Source organism: Typopeltis vanoorti, chromosome 16, assembly GCF_054136105.1.
Source record: "Typopeltis vanoorti isolate ZY-2024b chromosome 16, IOZ_Tvanoo_1.0, whole genome shotgun sequence".
NCBI classification, from domain to species: domain Eukaryota; kingdom Metazoa; phylum Arthropoda; class Arachnida; order Uropygi; family Thelyphonidae; genus Typopeltis; species Typopeltis vanoorti.
Window position 1 is genome coordinate 100846327 of NC_143564.1, and position 21179 is coordinate 100867505.

General features: G+C 34.1%; 1 protein-coding gene across 4 annotated transcripts in view; it reads left to right on the forward strand.

The window, feature by feature from the left end:
• The window catches only part of Rbcn-3A (rabconnectin-3 alpha), a 984230-nt gene that overhangs the window by 788625 nt on the left and 174426 nt on the right, over positions 1-21179 (forward strand). For 3 of the 4 annotated variants that reach the window (XM_090406519.1, XM_090406521.1, XM_090406520.1), the window contains exon 48: positions 13402-13564. In XM_090406519.1, coding sequence (XP_090262645.1) covers positions 13402-13564 — 163 coding nt within the window. Of the gene's footprint in view, positions 1-13401; positions 13569-21179 lie in introns of all 4 variants that reach the window. The other variant, XR_016549602.1, reaches the window with a different exon arrangement.

Below are 21179 nucleotides of genomic sequence, written 5' to 3' on the forward strand. Positions count from 1 at the left end.
GCTTTTAAGACCTTTTTGTTTTTATCCATGTTTTATTAACTTTTTTTACCCTTGTTTTTTATGCATTCCTGTTCACACTTTTTTTTTTTAATTTATCAAGTTATTTTTACATTGTATACTGTTTTGATCTTTGCTAGTGCAGTATGCCTGTAGTTTTTCTTATCCAATAAACCCTAAACAAACAAACCCTTTTCTTTGTATCAGCTGTTCTCTCTGATGACTTGAAAATTCCTCTACTTCTTCCTTAGTACAGCTGACTCACTATAGCAAACCCACAGAGACTCCATCATCATTGTTTCAACAGCCCTATGTGGGCTTTGGCCTTTTTCAGAAACTTCTGTGAGCCTTCCTTATTCATTGCTAAGTTCCTCTAGTTTTTAACTCCTAGAGCATTAATATCCTGGATCATTCCTTCCTCCCATTTCAATTTAGGCCTTCCAATTTTCCTTTTTTCCTTCTGGCCTAGTATTGGATATCTTCTTAACAACTTTATTATTATCCATGCATATAGTTTTCCCTGCCCAACTTAATCCATTGATTTTAATGTACCTAATGTCTGGCTCATTAAACAATCTGTACAATTCATAATTGTATCTTTTTTCCACATTCCATTCTCTTGTAATGCTCTCAAAATATGTGTGAGAACCCTTCTTTGAAACAGACTTAACAGTCTTTCATCTGCCATGCATAATATCCAGTTTTCAGAAGAATAAGTTTCTTTTGAATTAAAAACTTTTATTTTACATATAAGCATTTGACTGACAATAGCAATCCGCTTCAATTCATTGCATATAGTTCGGTGAGATATGGGTCGGGAACAGTCTTCATTAAATTGTTTGGTCAATTGCTGCACACAGGAAATTCTATTTGTCCATACTAGCCTTCTCAGATGACACTGATCTCATTCCTGACAGATTTTCTCTTAGGACCACAGTTATGCCTCTTAGACAAGAAATGCAGGTTATTTTTCCATTGATTAAACGCCTGGGATAGTTCATCTTTTCAAAAATTAGTCAGTTCTGCTATTTTCGGAATCATGCCCCCAGCCAGACAAGCATCCACAATAAGCCCTTTAACAAACTCCAAAAGGTCCTTTATTTATACCATTATAATCAACACTATTGACGATTACTGACCATCAGCATTCTTAAATGGTTACCTAGAATATGTGACCAAGTATTTTGCATGTATACTGTGTTAAGTGATATTTATATACATATGCATAGAGGTTTCTGATTCAGTGGCCAGTTTGTGTAGTTATTTTTGTTTTTCTTGAGATCAAACATGACTTCAAGTGTTTCCAAAGTTCGCTATTCACAGAAACAATGCATTTTTGAATCTCAACACTGATATCATTTTTACAATTAACTTCTGATCCCAAGTATGTAAAGCTACATACAGTTTCAAATTTGTAGGAACCAATTTCAATTTGAAAAGGATTATCATAAGTTTTTCTTGTCAATGTCATATATTTTGTTTTTTCATGGTTAATCTGCAGGTGCATCTTCTCTGCTGCCTTTTCTAAATTGATTAAAATTTCTTTCATTGCTTTTGTTTGTGTCATTCCTATAATATTGATATCATCTGCATATGCCAGAATTTGTATCAGCTTGTAGAAGTTGTTCCCTTTGTATTAATACAAGCATGTTTAAAAACATTTTCAAGTGCTATATTAAACATTAAACAAACTATGGCATTCCCTTGTCAAACACCATTTTTTATATGTATTAGATCAGGCAACATGTGCTGAAGTTTAATCTGACATTGAATTTTTAATGGAGCTTGTGCCATTATAACATTTATTATATACATGTATTCACAAGAATATAGTAATTTTATTACTGCAAATATTTCAACGAGGAATATGTGCAGAACTAAGCAACGTGCCCGATGCCACTTAGTGGGTAGTCACAATAAATAAGAGTACGATTAAGGCTTAAATTTAAAACGTAACGACACTTAATTACATAATTAAATGGCACAGCATTATATTAAATTAAATTTTAAAAAAATAATAATTAAAATTGGAGGGTGGGGAAAGGATTATTGCTTGCCATTTGTGAGCAGAAGACTCTCCCAAATCTTAGCAATAGAGAGAGACAGTCATTCAATTGAAATTTGAGTAGTGTAGAAGTTCTTCAGCATTCTCTTTAAATAATTGCTCAAACTTAAATCTGCACCGATGTAAAAGGCATGTATTGGATCATAGGATATCGTGGTCAATGTCCACTCCATGCTGAGCAAGACCAGATTTTTCAGGTTTGTTATTGTTAGTAAAGCTAAATGTTCTTGTAGTCATTTTTCAACAGAACATCCTCTTTGTCCGAAGTACGAGCAGAGGCATTCACATTAAACTTAGTAAACACCAGGGAGAGGGGGGTGGATTTTGTTGATAGAGAAAAAAGTGGAAACTAAATTATATCTTTTCAGGATCTTAGCAATCATCTTTGAGATGCCTGCAATATATGGGATAGGGACTTGGCCTTACAGGTTCAGGAGTTTTGGCAATGGGCTTGTAAGAGTCCGAGATGCATCTAAACTTGCTTGAGGTGAAACCATTCTGTAGTAAGATGCATTGGATGGTAATCAGCTCTTGTTGGAGAGCTTGAAAATCAGAGCAGATAACATGTGTTCTGTTAAATAAAGATTTGAAGATGCTTAATTTTGAGATGGGTGATGTGCTGAATCTTGCTGTATGTAGCAGCCTGTGAAGGTAGGTTTATGATGAATAGAAGCAGCAAGTATTTCAGAATAGGGGAAAGGTGAGTCCGTGAAAGCTAATTATTCATCCATCCTTTTCTTTTTCCATAGTAAAGTTGATGCATAAGTGTACATTGAGTGTAGGCTATTGGTTTTGGTTAAAAAGGTAAGTAGAGATTCTTCTGAGGCTGGCCAGATGGCAAACACATCATATGCATATCAAACCCAAAAGGAAGGTTTTGGGGTTGTATTGAAGAGATTCTTCAAGATGCTCTAAGTAGAAATTAAAAGTACAGGTGACAAGGGGCTTCCCAGGGTGATTCCTTCAGTCTCTTTGTAGAATTGGTTCCTGCAGATGAAATAGCCTGATTGCATGACAAAGTCAAACAGTTCAGATATGTCTGGAAGAAGCTCATCTGATAACAGTTGGAGACTGTCAGCCAGAAGTACACTAGTAAATAAGGACTGAATATAAGAGCTAATCATGAGGCCTGTAGGTTGAAAGGGTAAGTTTTTTTTTTATTTTTGTCAAAAAATCTGATGAATTCTTCATGGACATTTGCATGTGGGCAGTGTAAGAGATTAAAAGACAAACTAGGAATTTGACTAAGCGATCGGCGTGAGAGTCTATGCAGTCTACTATGGATCTGACTCTCACAGATCCAGAATGACAAATGACTTATCTTCCAACAGGATTTCACTCCGTGCCACATTTCAAAATAAGTGAAAGAGTTCCTCAAAAATCCAGTTGCTTCAGTGGCCAGGTAACTTTTCTGACATTAACCCAATAGAAAGTGTGTGGGCCATAGTGAAAAAGAGACTTGAAAAATTAAATTGTGATACAAAGGATAGCTTAATACAATCCATTATAAAAGTATGTTTTCTAGATGCAGAAATAAGAAAAATGTGTTCTGTGTTGGTAGAGTCCATGCCTAAGCAAAAGTAATGAACTTATTAGGAGCAAATGAGCACATATAAATTATTAGGTAAAGTTAGAGTTTAATTTTTGCACTTATTTTCTTGTTAAAATTTTTCTTTAAAATGTGAGTGTTTGAATTAATTTGTTCACTACTGTAATTCATTTAAATCATTTCACTATATCTTCATCTGCGCTCAGAACTAAATTTTAAATATGTATAGTGGTACTTATATACATAGCCTTTTTTAAACAAATTAAAAAAAAAAAAAAAAAATATATATATATATATATATATATATACACAAATTAAGTGGATATTGGATCCAACATTATTTCATAGTCGAATATAGAAACTACAAGAGTTTCATGCCGAATATAGAGACTATAAAAGTTTCGGTGGATACAAGGATACGCCAACCTTTCATTACAGGGCAACTCGTAGTAAAGATGGAGCAAGCTCTGATCACTGTCCTTAGTATTTTCCCATAATGTAAAACACATCTCTTAGGAGATGTATGATGTTATACATTATGGGGAAGGTCACTACCCAGACCGGTTTCGACCTTTTTTGAGGTCTCCTCAGTGGGAGCTAGACCAAGAATACTCAGGATGAAGTGATGAAGAACTTTACAATACAGGTTGCTAAAAGAGGTGTCACATTACAAAAGGCACCAAAAATTACTGAAAAAGGGAGCCAAAAGGCTTCACTTTGTCAATGCAAAATTATTCAAATTAAGTGGATATTGAATCCAACATTATTTCATAGCTGAATATAGAAACTACAAGAGTTTCATGCCAAATATAGAGACTATAAAAGTTTCAGCAGATACAACTGTACACCAACCTTTCATGATAGGGCAACTCGTAGTAACTGAAATTCATGTAGCATGAAACTCTTGTAGTTTGTATATTCGGCTATGAAATAATGTTCAATTCAATATCCACTTAATTTGAATAATTTTGCATTGCCAAAGTGAAGCCTTTCGGACCTTTTTTAGCAACTCGTATCATAAAGTATAAGTTCTGCATCACTTCATCCTGAGTATTCTTGGTCTAGCTCCTATTGACGAGATCTCAAAAAAGGTCAAAACTGGTCTGGGTAGTGACCTCCCCCCATAATGTATAACATCATACATCTCATAGGAGATGTGTTTTACATTATGGGAAAATACTAAGGACAGTGATCGGATCTTGCTCCACCTTTACTACGAGTTGCCCTGTCATGAAAGGTTGGTGTATCCGCCAAAACTTTTATACTCTCTTTAATCAGCATGAAACTCTTGTAGTTTCTATATTCGGCTATGAAATAACGTTGGATTCAATATCCACTTAATTTGAATAATTTTGCATTGCCGAAGTGAAGCTTTTGGCTCTCTTTTTCAGTATATATATATATATATTGTATCTATATATATATATATATATATATATATATATATATATTATTACATAATTGTGCTTATGGATATACACTATTTTGATAAAAGTATTTGGATACCTTACATGCCATGCAAATATTAAAGGAGCATCTGCATAAGTCTTGTAATAAAAAGGGGGGTGTGTTTCATGTTTTGCACTGTAGTTGATGTCAAGATGCCACATTCATCTGAACTCACAGACTTCCAGTGTGAGATGGTAGTTGAGTATCACATTAGTGGTCTTTCGGTTCATGACTTTGCTACCCGTCTCAGTATACCAAAATCCATTGTTGCTTATGTTATTAGTAGAAGTAAAGTTGATGGTGCTACCACAGGGAAAATGCCCTGGGAGGCCACCGACACCCACTGACTGAAATTTATTAACTCTGTCTCGGAATATTCAAGCATCTTGTATGTCATCAGCAGCTGACCTTACAGTCAACCTGGAAAATGCTGCAGCAACATCTGTCATTGTTAGAACTGACTGCAGAGAGCTGCTATGAACAAGTCACATATCACCCCATTAACAGAAAATTATGTTTGGACTGGTGTCTTTTACACCATTCCTAGATAGAGGTTTGGAAAAGCCTGTGGAGTGACAAATCATTCTTCTACATGTTTTACTCTGAATGGCTATGTTTGGATCGGGAGATTACCCTGGGAATGGTTCTGGCAGGACTGCATCATTCCAACTGTCAAGTTTTGTGGAAATCAGTAATGGCTTAAGGGTGTTTCAGTTGGATAGGTCTTGGTCCATTGATGGACATGCCAAAAACTATGACAATCTGATGGCTACCTGGATATTCTAGACAGCTTCATGCATGCACACACAGTGCACTGTGTGTCTGAGACTGGTTTTCACAAAACAACATTGAGGTGTTGGACCTGGCCAACTCAGAGTCCAGACCTCAACACCCCATCAAACATCTTTAGGATGAATTAGAATGCCGAATTTGCTCCTGGCCACAGCAGCTGTCATCTGTATTAGCAATGGGGGGGGGGGGGGGTAGCCTTGCATGAGGAATGGAAGAATATTCCTAAGTATCTATCAGAAATTGGTTGAAAGGATGTCCCAAAGGTAGTTGCTGCCATTCAAAGAAAAGGTTGTCCCGCTCAGTACTAGAAATGTAATCAAGATGTATTTTTGACCACGGCTAAGTGTCCAAATACTTTTGTCACCTGTAGAATGGATACAATGCAAAAACTGTCTAGGAGACAGTGCCTGAAGTGAGTCTTTGAGATGGAGAAGCTGTTATTCAAGTGACACTCTCCTCTCCAGATCAGCATCTAGAATTTGTAGAGAGGTTTTAAATGCACTATTCCAAACGTGACTGCAGTATTCCAAAGTTTGGCAGATTTGTGATTCATACAGAATAACCAGCTGGACAGATGAAAAGTAATATCAAAAAAAAGATGCCAAGTGTTTTGAAAGCCAAGGATGCTATAGAAGTGATTTGATTATGTCAGGAAAGCTAGAAGTAAGAATAAATCCAAAAAGAGAAGATTTGATCTTGAGGGTTAAGTTGGACATTATCATAGGTAAGGAGAATAAGACTAAGGTTACTATTGTGAGAAAAAAAACACAAAATTGAGTTTTGGAAGCATTAAATGGAACCAAGTTATTATCCCATCAAAGAATGGCATGGCAATCACTGTTTAGGGCACTGATAGTAAATGATCTTGAAAGTTGAGATGCTGGAGTACTGCAGAGTTTGTCATATGAGGAATGGAGAGTTCCTGCAAAACCATGAATGTGGTTTGAGATTAGTGACAAAAGGTTATTTAATGGTGAAGAAGGTGAGTGAAATAACAGAACGGTGAGGCATGCATTAATAGGAAAATCTTATGAGATAACGCCCTCCACCCTAATATGCATTAATCCAGGAAAAAATACATTCAAATTACATCAAATGCCTTGGAAATAAAGTGTGACAGCACAAGTTTCTTCACACCTTTCTGGGAAAGGCAAAATTCCAGCCATTATGTACATATAAAATATGCTAGAATTTGGTACTATGGCAATAGACTTGGAATAATTTTCACCACTCTTCTAGCCTGTCTGGTAGGAACAAATTGAGAAGAACTAGTACAGTAAATGATTTACTACTAAGCTATATATGGGTAATAGTGCATGTGGTTAATAGATATATGGAATGAATTTTTGGATAGAAGTCTCTATATATGTCTTATCTCTCTTTAAATATTTCCATGGATATTGTTCTGCTGAACTTGCCAATGTCATAGTTATTCCGCTTTATGTCAAGACTGTGAGAACATGAGCAGCTGCTGGTGAACATCCATTTACTGTCCAGCTTGAAACCTATCCATCCAACCCTCTTCCTCCTCTCTCATTCTCCTCTCTTCTTCTGTGCTTTAGAAAAGTCCCACCTTCAGTATTAAAAAAAAAAAAAAAAAAAAAAAAAAACTAACATCAATCTTGTTTATTCTTTATCACAAGGATAAAGAATAAACAAGAAAGATTACTAACTTTGTAGGCAAAAAAAAAAAAAAATCAGATTATGAGAGACAATTAGTCACATAGGCTGAATGAAATCCCAAAGAGTTTTTTCACTGTGGCAATAAATAGAAGTTATTATGGAAGCAAAACTTTAACAAATTCAGATGGTAGAATGACAAAAGAAACAAGAAATAGTTGAATAACTGGATGACCACTTTGCAAGAATATATCATTCAGGCAGAGATGATATATTGACCTGGTGTAACTGGAATTAATGTCAGAATAGTGGTATAAAACTGTTGTGTGTATTCTCTGCACTGCATCATCTCCAATAACCTCATCTAGTACAGTGGGTGCTGGTGAAAATTGTAAGTGGGGGTGCTGCATATACAAAAAAAAAAAAAAAAAAAAACCACTCGTTTTTCCTAATCAGTAACGAATTTATTAAAAATATTTCATCCTCACCATGAGCAAACATCAATAATAAAAGTTTCATATCAATAGCAATGATGACAAGTGCAAACAAATATTGGCGTTAGATCGCAGTGCATTTGTTTCGTGTAACGATAATTGAAAAAAAAAAAAATTCTTTTCGTATTTTCAACAGTGACACTCGTCATAATTCAACCTTGTATCTATAATAAATAAATAATTATATTCAAAAGATATATTTCGATGATTTCACCACATTTTTTATTATTCAGTTATACAAAATACTGAAATAATAGTTCCCGACAATAGTTCCCAAGAATATATGGTGTTCCAAAGATTCATTAGACAGATATACCTTTAAGACCAATAGTAGATGGAAGAGATTCACCAACTTCCAACTTGGCGAAATACCTCACCAACATGATCTCACAACATATAGGAAAAACATCTTCCTTCATAAAAAATAGTAAACATTTCATAGAATAAGTGAAAGATATACATATTGGTCCAACAGACATCTTAGCAAGTCTAGATATTATCAGCTTGTTTACAAACGTCCTGAGACGAGAAATTTTAAATCTCCAAGGACTCTTCCCTCCGGACATCTTGAATCTTTTTAAACATTGTATAAACAATACTTTTTTTCACCTATAAAGACAGAATCTGGGGGAAAAAAGGACTGGCCATGGGTTCATCATTATCACCGGTATTAGCAAACCTATTTGTGGAAAAATTTGAAAACAATGCTCTTAAGAATTACCATAAAAAACCAAAAATATGGCTACGCTCTGTGGACAATATTTTCATCATATTCAATGGAACAACAGATGAACTTATCAATTTCAAAGATTATCTCAACAATTTGCACAACACCATAAAATTCACTTTAAAACAAGAAGAAAATAAAAAACTTCCTTTTCTGGATATTCTATTAGAAGTTAATGAAGAAAGTAAACTCTCCTTCTCAGTATATAGGAAGCTGACAAACACTGGAAGATTTCTAAATGCAACCTCACACCACCATCCTTCACAAAAAATAAGCTTAATTAAAACTCTTCAAGACAGAGCATACAATATCTTCAGCACACAAGAAAGATGTAATGAAGAACTAAAATACTTAACACAAATCCTCCAACAGAATGGATATGAAACAAAAACCATCAAGAGAATCCTTAAAATGCCTCCAGCTAACAACACAATAAAACAGGATTACAAAAACACAATCTCGCTTCCTTATATCAAAAATGTTACAGATAAGCTAGCCAAATTAATGAACAAACACAACATAAAAGTAGCCTTCCTTCCTATGGAAAAAATCTCAAGATTCCTACATCCACCAAAACCACCTCATCATCCTCTTAAAAAACCAGGAGTCTACAAGATCCATTGCTCTTGCGGGATTTGCTATGTAGGACAGACAGAAAGATCTGGAGAAATACACATAGCTGAACACCAAAAACACGTACAATACAAAAGAGAACAAAAAAACGGGTCTTGCTTTCCATGCCACTTCCACTGGACACAAATGTACTCTGGCAAAAAAATGATGTCATACATAGAAAACAACAGTTATATAAGAAAATTTAAAGAAGCTGCTAATATGCTAAAAAACCCAACCCAATGCAATAAAAATCAAGGTTTAATTCTCCATCAAGTGTGGTCAGCTCTAATAAAAAATCTACCTCAATCTGAGCTCAGACTGTATGAACGAGAACAAGAACACGTGACATCGTCCAGTATTGTTCAATGTCAATAACGTTTTATATCTGCATTCTGTTATTTGAGGTTTTATGAATAGCCAGACGGTTATGATTTGTATTTATTAATTCTCTTGTTTAAACTTTGAGTTATACTATTTACCCCCTGAAGATGTAAATCCTATGATTTACGAAACGTGTCGGGAACTATTATTTCAGTATTTTGTATAACTGAATAATAAAAAATGTGGTGTAATCACCGAAATATATCTTTTGAACCAATTAGCCACAGAAGTCTACGCCTGCAAATAATTATATGTTATTTTAACAAAATAAAATAAGATTTACAAAAAATAGTTCACCATGCACATGCACCAATAATAAACGTTTCATATCTCACAGAAATAAGGCACGTAAGCATACTAAAAATTCACTGCTGTTTGAGCGGTTACGGTTGGGAATAACGTAACGTGCAATGACAAGAGCAAACGAATATCTGCGTTAGATCGCAGTGCATTTGTTTCGTAATCTAAAGTGTTAATCGAACAATTCCAATTATTAACTATTCAGTCAATGTCAAAACATAAGCTGTAACCTTTAACATGTTGTACTGCATTTATATAATGTTGTAAGCATCGTTATTATTTATAAACACAAAAAAATTTAATTTTTTCATTTTTTCTTTGAGGGTGCTGCAGTGTCGCAGTGCTTATGTACGAGCCGCCACTGATCTAGTAGCTTGTGATGTTCATTAAATATTATGTCTCATATTTGAATAGGATGAAGGTGGTCAGAAAGTCAATAAAATACATACTGGCATTAGTTGTGATGACACTGTCTGAAATAAACACACATTAGTAATCATCTCTCTTTCAGTATGTATATAAAACTGGATATTTTTTATATTCTAGAATGAATTTAAACCTAGGTCTCTCCAACCAAAATGGAGAGCCATTCCTAGGATTGTACAGAAGAGACATACACTGAATCAGCAGATAACCTCTTTTTTCGTTGTCAGCATTTTCAAGGCTGACTCACGATTACTGACAACATCTGGGACCAAAAATAATTCAGCACTTTTTTTTCCCCACAAGTAAAAAATTTCATTAAATCCCATCCATAAAGAACAGAGTTGTTACTATTGTTTTAAACGGTTTTGCCAAATTTGCAGTGTTTTGAAACTATCACAGGTACGTCAATCTTTTGTCTCATCCCAGAATCTATAGTACATTAATACTACTGGCTGGCTAAGGATTTTTTTTAGTATTATTTTTTAATTTATTTTAATTTATTATTTTTTTTTAAGTTGGTCTGGTAATTCCACTCTAGAGGCCAAACACCGAACTTTTCCAAGTCACTTAATGCCTCCAACAAATGGAACTATGTTCTTACACTGGATGATGAAATTCATATCCTGCCTAAAGACAATCCAAACTATCCATGGCAGGATTGACACCTGCAGCCTGTTGGTTGAAGACCAGGTATGTAAGTATGGTCAAGTGGTTAACATACTTGCTCTTCAACCAACAGGCTTTCAGTGTGAATCCCATCATTAGGGGGAGATGAATTTCATGATTCATTGTAAGAACATTGTCCTATTTGATGGAGGCTTTAAGTGACTTGGAAAAGTTCTGTGTTTGATTTCTAGAGTGGAATTACTAGACCAACTAAAAAAAATAAATAAAATAAAAAATAATACTAAACAAATCCTTAGTCCACCAGTAGTATTAATATACAATATTTTTACAACTTTTCATGCATGGGAATGACATAAAATAAAAATATCAGGATACATTTATAAGAATTATAATGTGCTCACAAAATAACACATCAGCTCCTGATTAAAAAAAAAAAAATAGTCATCTTTGTATTTACTGCAGTGAAGCATAATAGTTTTGTACATTCCATGCTGTAACTGACCATAATTGTGTGGCAGAGCTGTTTCTTATCTTCTTTTGACCAGCATCTTCCAGTTTGGGCTCTGTTACTACAGTTTTTATAACATTATATAGGGGGGGGGGGGGTTTAATGTGTAAGTTTGTGAATATATTTGTCCTTATGAGTCAATTTTTTGTACACTGTGAAAGAAAGTTTGCCTTCAAGAAGACATAAAGTATCTTGAAACACTAAACTTTTTTCGAATCAGTATTGGATCTAAACAACAGACCTGACCTCATTAACCGCTGGCCAGGTTGGCCGAGTGGTTAATGTATCTGCTCTCCATCCCTTTGGCTGGAGAGTGGATAAGCTAATCCACTGTGGGCATGGATGTTTGTGATTGTCTGTGAAAATACTAGTGGTGGTGGTTGACAGTAGATGGCGTTGGTGTAAATGATGAAGGTAGTTAGGGTTGGTGGAGATGAAGAGTGTAGAGTAGGTGCCCTCCCTTGATGAGTCTTTGGGGTAGTAGTAAAGATTTTGTCTTTTAATAGCTAGGTGCATGCTGCTTTTTACAAAAGCAGCATGCACCTAGTAATAATAATAATAAATATGAGTGTGTTTATTTACCTCTGGCACTCATAAAGGCTCCATTCCTGGACTTCAGGCTTTCAGTCTAATCACTTCCACTTTGTTTTTATGTTGCATATATGTGCATTACAATTCTTATATTGTATCTCTGGTGATATATCTGCGACTAAATGAAATACTTTAGTCAATAAATCATTGTTTAATTTATTTCTTGTGTTGTCTTTCCTGAACCAAAAATTGAGGTTGAAGCTTTTCATTCAGCACTTAGGCCTAAATACATGAAGATACTCTGAATTTTGTAAAAAGCAGCATGCACCTAGCTATTAAAAGACAAAAAAAAAAAAAAAAAAAAAAAAAAAAAAAAATCTTTACTACTACCCTAAAACTTTCTTTATCCTCTGGCCTGTGAACCAGACCATAGTAGAACATTCTCATTGACAGGCTTCTACGTTGGTTATGCATTACTAAATCACTTAAGGAATTGACAACATAGATACAAATATAAATTAAAGATTCACTAAAGACTAACCACTTCCCCTAGACCTACCTGGTGTATACCAGGGCCCTTGCAGCTGTAAACTGTCTTACTTTGGCTAAACAGGCAGGACAGCAAATATCAGAATTTCTGAACACAAGGACTACATACAGTGGAAGAAAGCTACAATAATATGCCATAGCAAATACAAATTCGAAAGACTATTTATGGAATCAGCCTCAGCCCTAAGAACCTCTCCAAACCTCAACAAATTTGGTTGTATGAGACTGCCCCAAATTTGGGAGGCTTACATCAGCAGACCTTCAGCCCAACCGCCAAGAACACTTACTTAGCCCACTAGAGGGCACCATCAGGAGTTTTAGGAGAACAATAGCTTCATCACTTCATTCTCAGTTACTGTGTTGTAGTGCCTACGTGCACGTGCCTTTTTTTGTAAGTTCCTTTTGAAGATGGCAATGTGACATTGTCGAAATATCGAAAATATTTATTAAAGTGTAATTTAATTTATATTCGTACATAGTAGAATAATTAGTTTTTGAACACATTGAAGAAATGGTTGAGAAAATTAGCTGTATGCTGCTCAAAAAATGCAATACAAATGCCACCTCCAGTCTAGTCACACGTATATGCATTCAGATTTTCAATTTCTTGTAAGATATTACTTGCCTGCATACAGAAGTTGCTTTCCAGCTTCTTCACATTATTTTCAATTGATTATAATCTCCATTTTAGCTTATTATAATTAAAATTTCTTTAATCATTACATATAAATGTTTTTTTTTTTTTTTTTTTGTTATTGTTGTTGTTATTAGGTCTCTCAGTTCTCTTCCTTCTTCAGAATACTTAGTAATCCAACATCCAACAGATAAAATATCCAGTCACTATGGGCAGTCAGTAGGTAGTTCATCATACAACAGTCCTACAGGCCCTAATCCTCCTCCATTAGGAACTCAGACTGGCAGAGGAACATCTGTGGTAGGTAAATACATCACTGTAGTTATTTTAAAATACCTCAAATGTTTTTGGTTCTATTATATTTTATTATTTTATAAAATTATATTCTGTTATATTTTATTTCAGGTCATAGTATTCTGTAGCACAGTGTACTAAAAGCAGTTGGGCATTTGTATTATAATTGAATATCAAAAATATACCTGAGTTGATTTTTTAATTTTTGATTTTTTAACAATACTTGTGATATAATGATTAGAAATATATACACGTTAGCACAAGGATAATGTTTAATTTGCCAAATATTTCGGTCTGAATATTACAGACCATCTTCAGTGGCTATATAGGAATAGTTTTAAAAAACAAAGTGGAATACGAACAATTGATCATTCATACATAGAACGCACCCCCCTTGATGTCATATGTTGTCCTGAGTTGAAACTTTAATTTGATTTGTCAAGGGTGCTTTGTGTCCTCCTCCTTGGAGGAAGAGGGGGATATAAGATGCCTTTAACACTGGAAATACATTATATATCTTTTAGTACAGGAGACTCATTTTCAAATATATTTTCGTCTAAGAATTAAAGACTGCTATTCCAAAATGCAGTGGGGGGGGGGGGGCGAGATCCAACCTTAAATCTAAGTGGGCATTGTTATATTTCAGAAGAGCAGGATTTGCTGTGATAATTTCAGTTAAGTTTGGTAGTCTGATTTACTTGCACTTATGAATATTAGACTGCCTATAGCTCTCCAAATGCATTGTATTTGTTTACAAAAGCCTGGAATTTCAAATATAAGGGTAAAATATCGAAGTTGGTTCGGTTTCTCCAAAATTACTGGTGAATTGAAAAATCATTGAGTCTTTTCTTAATTGGCAAAAAGTTAACAGCTTGCATGATGGGTTGATAAAAACACTGTTTTAGAAAAGAAAAACAAAATTAAAGTACTGCTGCTATACATTTCAATTCAGATCATAGTCATATCAGAAGCTATGGAGTATTGTGCAGCACCTAACAAATTCAGTAAACCATGAAAGCATTTTAATAAACTCTCCAGCTATTAGCCTGACATGTAGCTTTCAATTAGAACTTATTGAAATTAATCAATAAGTTCTAATTGAAACACTATAAATTAATCTGAGTGTGGAGAGATAAAAGAAGTTGTGATTTGCACAGTGGTATTGAACATAGTGATTCTATAATGTCTGAAAATAATAAATTAGCTTATCCCAGAAGGCTTTTACAAACATTGATGCTTTCTTTGGTGCATATGCATAGCATTTGTGGTAAAGAATCAGTGGGTTTTACTGAATAAGCTGCCAAAGTATTTGCACATTAATTATCTGGAAACCTGTTATTTATAGTCTTAGAGTTCAAGAACTTTATTTAAGTAAAAGAATTTAAGTAAATAACTGTGTTTTTTTGTCTTAAAGTGGTATTTTTCCGTCAGCCATCTAACATAGTTGATTGACGATGCTATACTAATAGAAATGTAAATTATTCTTATGATTAGTCCTCTGTGGAGTCACATGCCTTGTCATTCTCACTATATTTATTACTCTGTCTTAAACTCAGTCACTCTACCTGCATTTGCCATTCTTTGACTATATAATTCTCTTTACAAGCAAAAAATGGGCATCTTACTTCCTTGATTCCTCCTTTCTCAAGAGTCACTTATTATCTCCTCCCTCATTCTAATCTGTCATATCATCTCTTTTCTTCTGCAATTGACATTTCCTTAATCTGTCTGAAAGTTAACAATCAAAATTAAGATAATACCTTATTATCTTAATTTATTAGATAATATTATTATAGTCTCTTTCTGAAGAGTCTCACCAGCATTCCAAATACCAGATAACCAATGTATGCATGTCCAGGCAGGATCTAATAAAGACTGTATAATAAAACTTTAATCTCCTTGTCTCTGATAATCATATATCTTCTTGTTTCCATAATCTGTTGTGTTGCTTTCACAATATGTCTCCTGAATTTCAACTTCTGCCTGAACTTTCAAAAATATATGTGAATGGACACTACTGTCTACTACACACATTTGCTAACTCACTTAAATGCCTCATGACACATAACCATCTTAACATTAACAATTAACTGTTAGTTTATATATTAAAAATAAATAATACAGAAACAAACAGGAAACATTATTTAAGACTGAAGCTTACAAAATAAACCTGACATAAGGAAAGCTATATAAACAAGCTCATTTATTGCATTGGGGGGTTCCCTCACGCCTATGCCGCCCAATCCCCCCGAGTTCCGGACTGGTAGGCTGGTTCTCCTTGAATTCTGATGGCTCGAATTTTGAAAACTCGAAGAGGGGGGTACCTCCCCCTGGCACCTTAATTTATTTTCTATATGAAAGCCACAGAAGCTTCATGGGTTAGATTACTAAAACAATGTCAACAGTTTCATCACTTATTGAATTTACTTTCTGTATGAAGGTCTCAGCTTTGTTGAAAATATAACTAAAACCATATCAATAGTTTCAAATCACTTTTTAGAGTGAGAATCCTAAAATAAACTTTACTGGACTTATTTCTGTGCGAACTGGAAAGTTTCTTTCAGTTTTCACTGAATAAATCCTATATTAAAGCTTTTTATAGCCAAAAAAAAAAAAAGCATCATGCTTATCTCTTTCTACAAGAGTTCCTCTTTCAGTCTCTTCCATTTTGAACTTTTTCTAATTTCCACTCAGTCTTCATATACTGAAGACACAGAAATTCCACAATTCTCCTTCTGTGTTCTCTTTTCTTACTTCTAAACAGCTGAATGCTTAGTGATGTCTGTTAATGTTCTTTTCATGCTGTGCATGCTCAAAAATATGGTAGAACAACTTCTTCTCCAGTCAGATTGTGCACTGCCATCAGGGCCGCCCCGTGCAGGTGCAGTAGCATATTTTGCCGCTCCCTTATTTTTCGTATAGTTTATGCCAATTTTGCCGCCACAAAAAACTTGTCATCCCATGCAAATGCACGTCTTGCACCGTCAGTAGAGCGCCATTACTGGTTTCAGCGTTATGTGAAATGCCAATAGTTGTTTTCATAATGCAAGAAAGTTACTTATAATTTCAAAATGAAACAAGCAGAATTTATAACGTTCTTCATTTAATAGAATTTAAATTCTCTGGGTAAGCCCACTTAATTACTTCTGAACATGAATTACAACTTTGACTTTGATTCTCTCATAAGTGATATGATACACCAATATTTCCACTTTTGACTGCTCATACAAAATTATAACACTCTAATATCTAATTTAATAAATTTATATCTCAGCAAGACTTCAGTAGCCAGAAATAAAACAGCATTTCAACACATCTTGCTCACAATATACATAAAGAAATGTCTAACAAACGACTTTACAAAATCATACCATATTATTAATTTCTTAACTTTGAATTTAATTATATTTTCATTTTTAAATTAATGGTATATCTGAATATGACTACAGATATTCTGCCATATACCACTCACGTTCAGTGCTCTCTCAAATCCAACATTTATTCTACCAGATCTGGAGGCTTTGCTTGGATGCATGCCTTGTATATCCAACACAGGATTCTAAACCACACTAGGATCAAAAGAAATGAGGCTGCAGACACTGCTGGCCACTTTGTTCGTTTCCCTAAGATACCATCATCTGTTGTTTCCTACATGTATTTTTACAGGCAGCTTATGAGACAAAAATTATTATCTGAATGGAAATCATCATGTGATAAAGTGAACAAGAACAACAAGCTATACCAGATAAAGCCTGAAATTAAGCCTTTTTTCAGTCAAATCTGCACAGGGCTCTTAGAGAGGAGGTTGTTCTTGTTCAGCTCCACATAAGTCATATTCATCTCACGCACTCCTTCCTATTGAGGGGTAATGACATTCCTGTGTGAATATTTTTCATTCTGCTCTAACAAGTCATTATATTTTAGTAAAAAGTCCTAATTATCGATGAGTGCAGTCATTATTTTGTTATCTGTGACTTAAACTATACACTCAAGCATATAACTATACACTTAAACTATACACTCAGGGGGGAAAGAGGCCCCCCCTTTTTTTTTTGAAGACTCGACACTCAGGGGCTACCCTGAGTGAAGTCTTCAAAATTCGAGTCATCAGAATTCAAGGAGAACCGGCCTAGTCCGGAACATGGGGGATTGGGCGCTGGGGAGGGGGATACACCCTTCTAGTATATATATATATATATATATATATATATATATAGCATGTGTGAAAACATTTCTTGCCCTATGTTATGACTTTTTTTTCAACAGTAGAACAGCTACCCAACATTTGGTGCCAAACATTCAGAAACTCTCTTTACTTACATGTGTGTGTGTCTACACACACAGGTCCTTTCCTCCATCAAATTCATTTCATATATCTAAAAACTGAACATCATTGCATTGTTCTGGCATAATCTACACACTGACTTATTTGCATTCATGGCCTTTCTCCTCAGTTCACTGCTTTCATATCTTGAAATGAACTACAAACTTTACTTGCTCTCATTCTCCTTTTTCACTTTTTCCAATAACTCAGTGAAGTCACTGATGATGGAAAATGTGAATAAGAAATAAAGTCAGAACAACCTTTCTTAACATGAAATGAATACTTACCAACAGAAAAGTCAATATAAATACGAAAATGTGACTAATAACTTGCTGTGTATATTCTACATTAATGTATGCCTTGGAAACAAGACTATTGGAAAAGAAATGGATGAAAAAAAGATGTATGGCTCTGGAGATGTGGTATGCTAACATGGTTAGCCGAGTCGTTAGTGTACCTACTCTCCAACCAACAGACTGTGGTTGAAATTCCACTTCTGGCATGGATATTTGTGATTGTGTTTAAGTGGAAAATGGATTTCATTGTGTGAGACCACCATCCCACTTATTAGAAGTGACTTAAAGTTCCATGTTTGGTCTCTATAGTAAGGTTTCTGAATTATGTAAAAATATAAAAATATAAGATAGATAAAAAATTGAAAACAATGGCCTTAGTACAAAATAGTACAAAATATACCATTGGTTTGCAAATAACCTTCCATGGATGAGAGCAACATAAACCTAAGAAGAAGGATCATAAGAATTTGTAACTTTTTTGATCCTGATTATATGGATCAAAAAGGTTACAAATTCTTAGGACATGCTTAAGAGAAGCATTAACCAATATGATCACAGGAAACCAACAGGGAAGAAGAGACTGTAGCTGACTAAGATGTCACTATGTGAAGGACATAGAAACCTGACAGACAAAAACATCCTGATCATTAGCAATGTTTAAGATAGGAATAAGTGGAAAACCATGGCCATCAACCTCCAGATCATAGAGATGGCACTTAAATGAATGAATGATTTTCTGTTTCAAACTCTTACTGAGGTATGCTTGCTTTTTATCAAAAATTCATTTTGTTATCTATATTTTAGATTGCATGATTTCATTTTTATTTTTCATAACAAAAAATCATTAACCTCATTTAAACAATTTGGGCTATTCAAATGTTTAATAAGTGATAAGACATTATCTCTACATTTAAAAAGTTGTTGTTTCTTTCAGAAGTTTATTACTCTAAACAGAATTTTGTTTTTTGCAAATTATAAAAGAAGATTCTAAAAACCTTCCCTTGTTAGTAACTTTGCATAGCGATTGATTAGTGCTTCAACTACAAATGGAATGGGATTTTAAATAATTTAGTATATTTTCAGCAATTTTAGGATACACTTTCTTTCATAAATAAGAGAGCTTTAATTCTCCCAAAACAATTACTATTAGGTTTTCAAAATTCTTAATTATCAATCATACTTTCTAAATAATTTGCTGTTTTACTGTCTAAAATGACTTGTAACTCTAACAGTTTAACAGTTTTTCTTTTACTAGATATTCCTGCTGAACATCATCTTACAAGGCATATTCTACATTATCAGAATCTGATTTAATGTTTTTGTCATAATGTTCACTTTTGTCATTGCTTTTGCTGTCTTTTGATATTTTGGCATAAAACACTTTTAATCCCAGCAAAATAAAGTTCACAGCTGTAACAGACTGTTGAAAGATTGGTGGCAATTTTCTGAATTTTTCTAGAACTTTCAGCACTATCATTAGTAGTTGTGATTACATCTATTTCAAAACATGAAGAGCTCCAATCTTTAACTACACAATATTCCTTTTCTGCTGAACAAGTATCATCCATTCTTATTTTAGACCAAGATTTAATAAGTCTTGTAAGGTATGTGAAGGTTCTTGCATCTTCTTCAGTTTCTATTATTGGTTCAATCATTATAAAAATGCTCAATTTTCCATTTTTACATTTTAAGCTGAAATTTTTTCAATGTAGACTTGCTGTATTTTTTTTTTATTATAATAATATATTAATACTATAACAGATATAGGAATAACTTTACTAAAATAAGTAATATTAGTTTTTTAATATTAAAAAACTAAAGTAATATTAGTTTTTTCCTAAGAAATTTTTTCAAATTTCTTAGAAAAAATTTCTACTGTTCCCAGTAATCAGAAATTTTAAAATTATTTAATTTTCCTGGAAATCCTCGGGAAGAGAAAGTCTAATCCATCTATCAACTAGGCTTGGCAACTAACAAATCTTCAATCTTCAAATGTCTTATATTATTATTATTATTATTATGGGCAATATGGAGTATTCCATAGTCTTGTTGCTATGTAGGTCACTTTTGTCATTCACCTGTGGATCCTCTCTCCATTTCCATTACCAAAGAATCCAGATATGACCTTACCAAAATTTTTTTCTCATTTAGCACACTCATAATGCTTGTCAGGTTTTTTTTTTTTTTTTTTTTTTTTTTACCATCCAGGAATTGGGTGAGCTGTTTTGGCAACTTTTGGAACATGCCCTCTAAATTCAACACCCTGTTTACATTAACCTCTGATCCCTACCCTCATCAATTTCTTTTAGTCTAGCTCTGTCAGCTGTGTAATCTTCTTGTAATCTTTTCACCAAAAGTACATAACTTTGCACTTTTGTGTGGTAAGTAACCATAGTCAACTTCCCATACTGCCAGTCTGTTTAAATCATAGTACAGAATCTCTGTATCATCTTTGTTATCTGCTCTGTCCTGTTTTGCATTATCAGCATATAACTTGGCTTTACCCCCTTCATCATTTCCTGTATCATTGATAAACAAATTTAATAGCAGTAGCCAAAGTATAGAGCTCTGTAGCACACTCCCTTATGTCCACCTTCTCAGCATCTCCATTTACTATTGTTTCATGTTTGTCATTAACTATCCTGTTATTTATATCAGCATCACATCCATCAAATCTGCTCTAATTAATGTCCAGAATTGTACATGGAATCCTGTTGAATGTCCAGGCAAAGCCCAGCAGCTGTGTACCTTTTTTACATTGTGGAATCCTGTTAATTTCCCTTGTAAGGTCTAGCACTTGTCATTTAGCCTTTTACTTTATACAAACTCACTTGTCACCTTATTCTAAAAAGTAAATTACTAATGCAAGACTTACCCTTCACATTCCCATCCACACATTTCTGAATTCTTCCTTTCATCAATTCTGCAATACCTTAACCATCATTCATGATATATAGATTGATCTATGAATTGCTACCTTTGCATGGAGTCTCTATGTAAT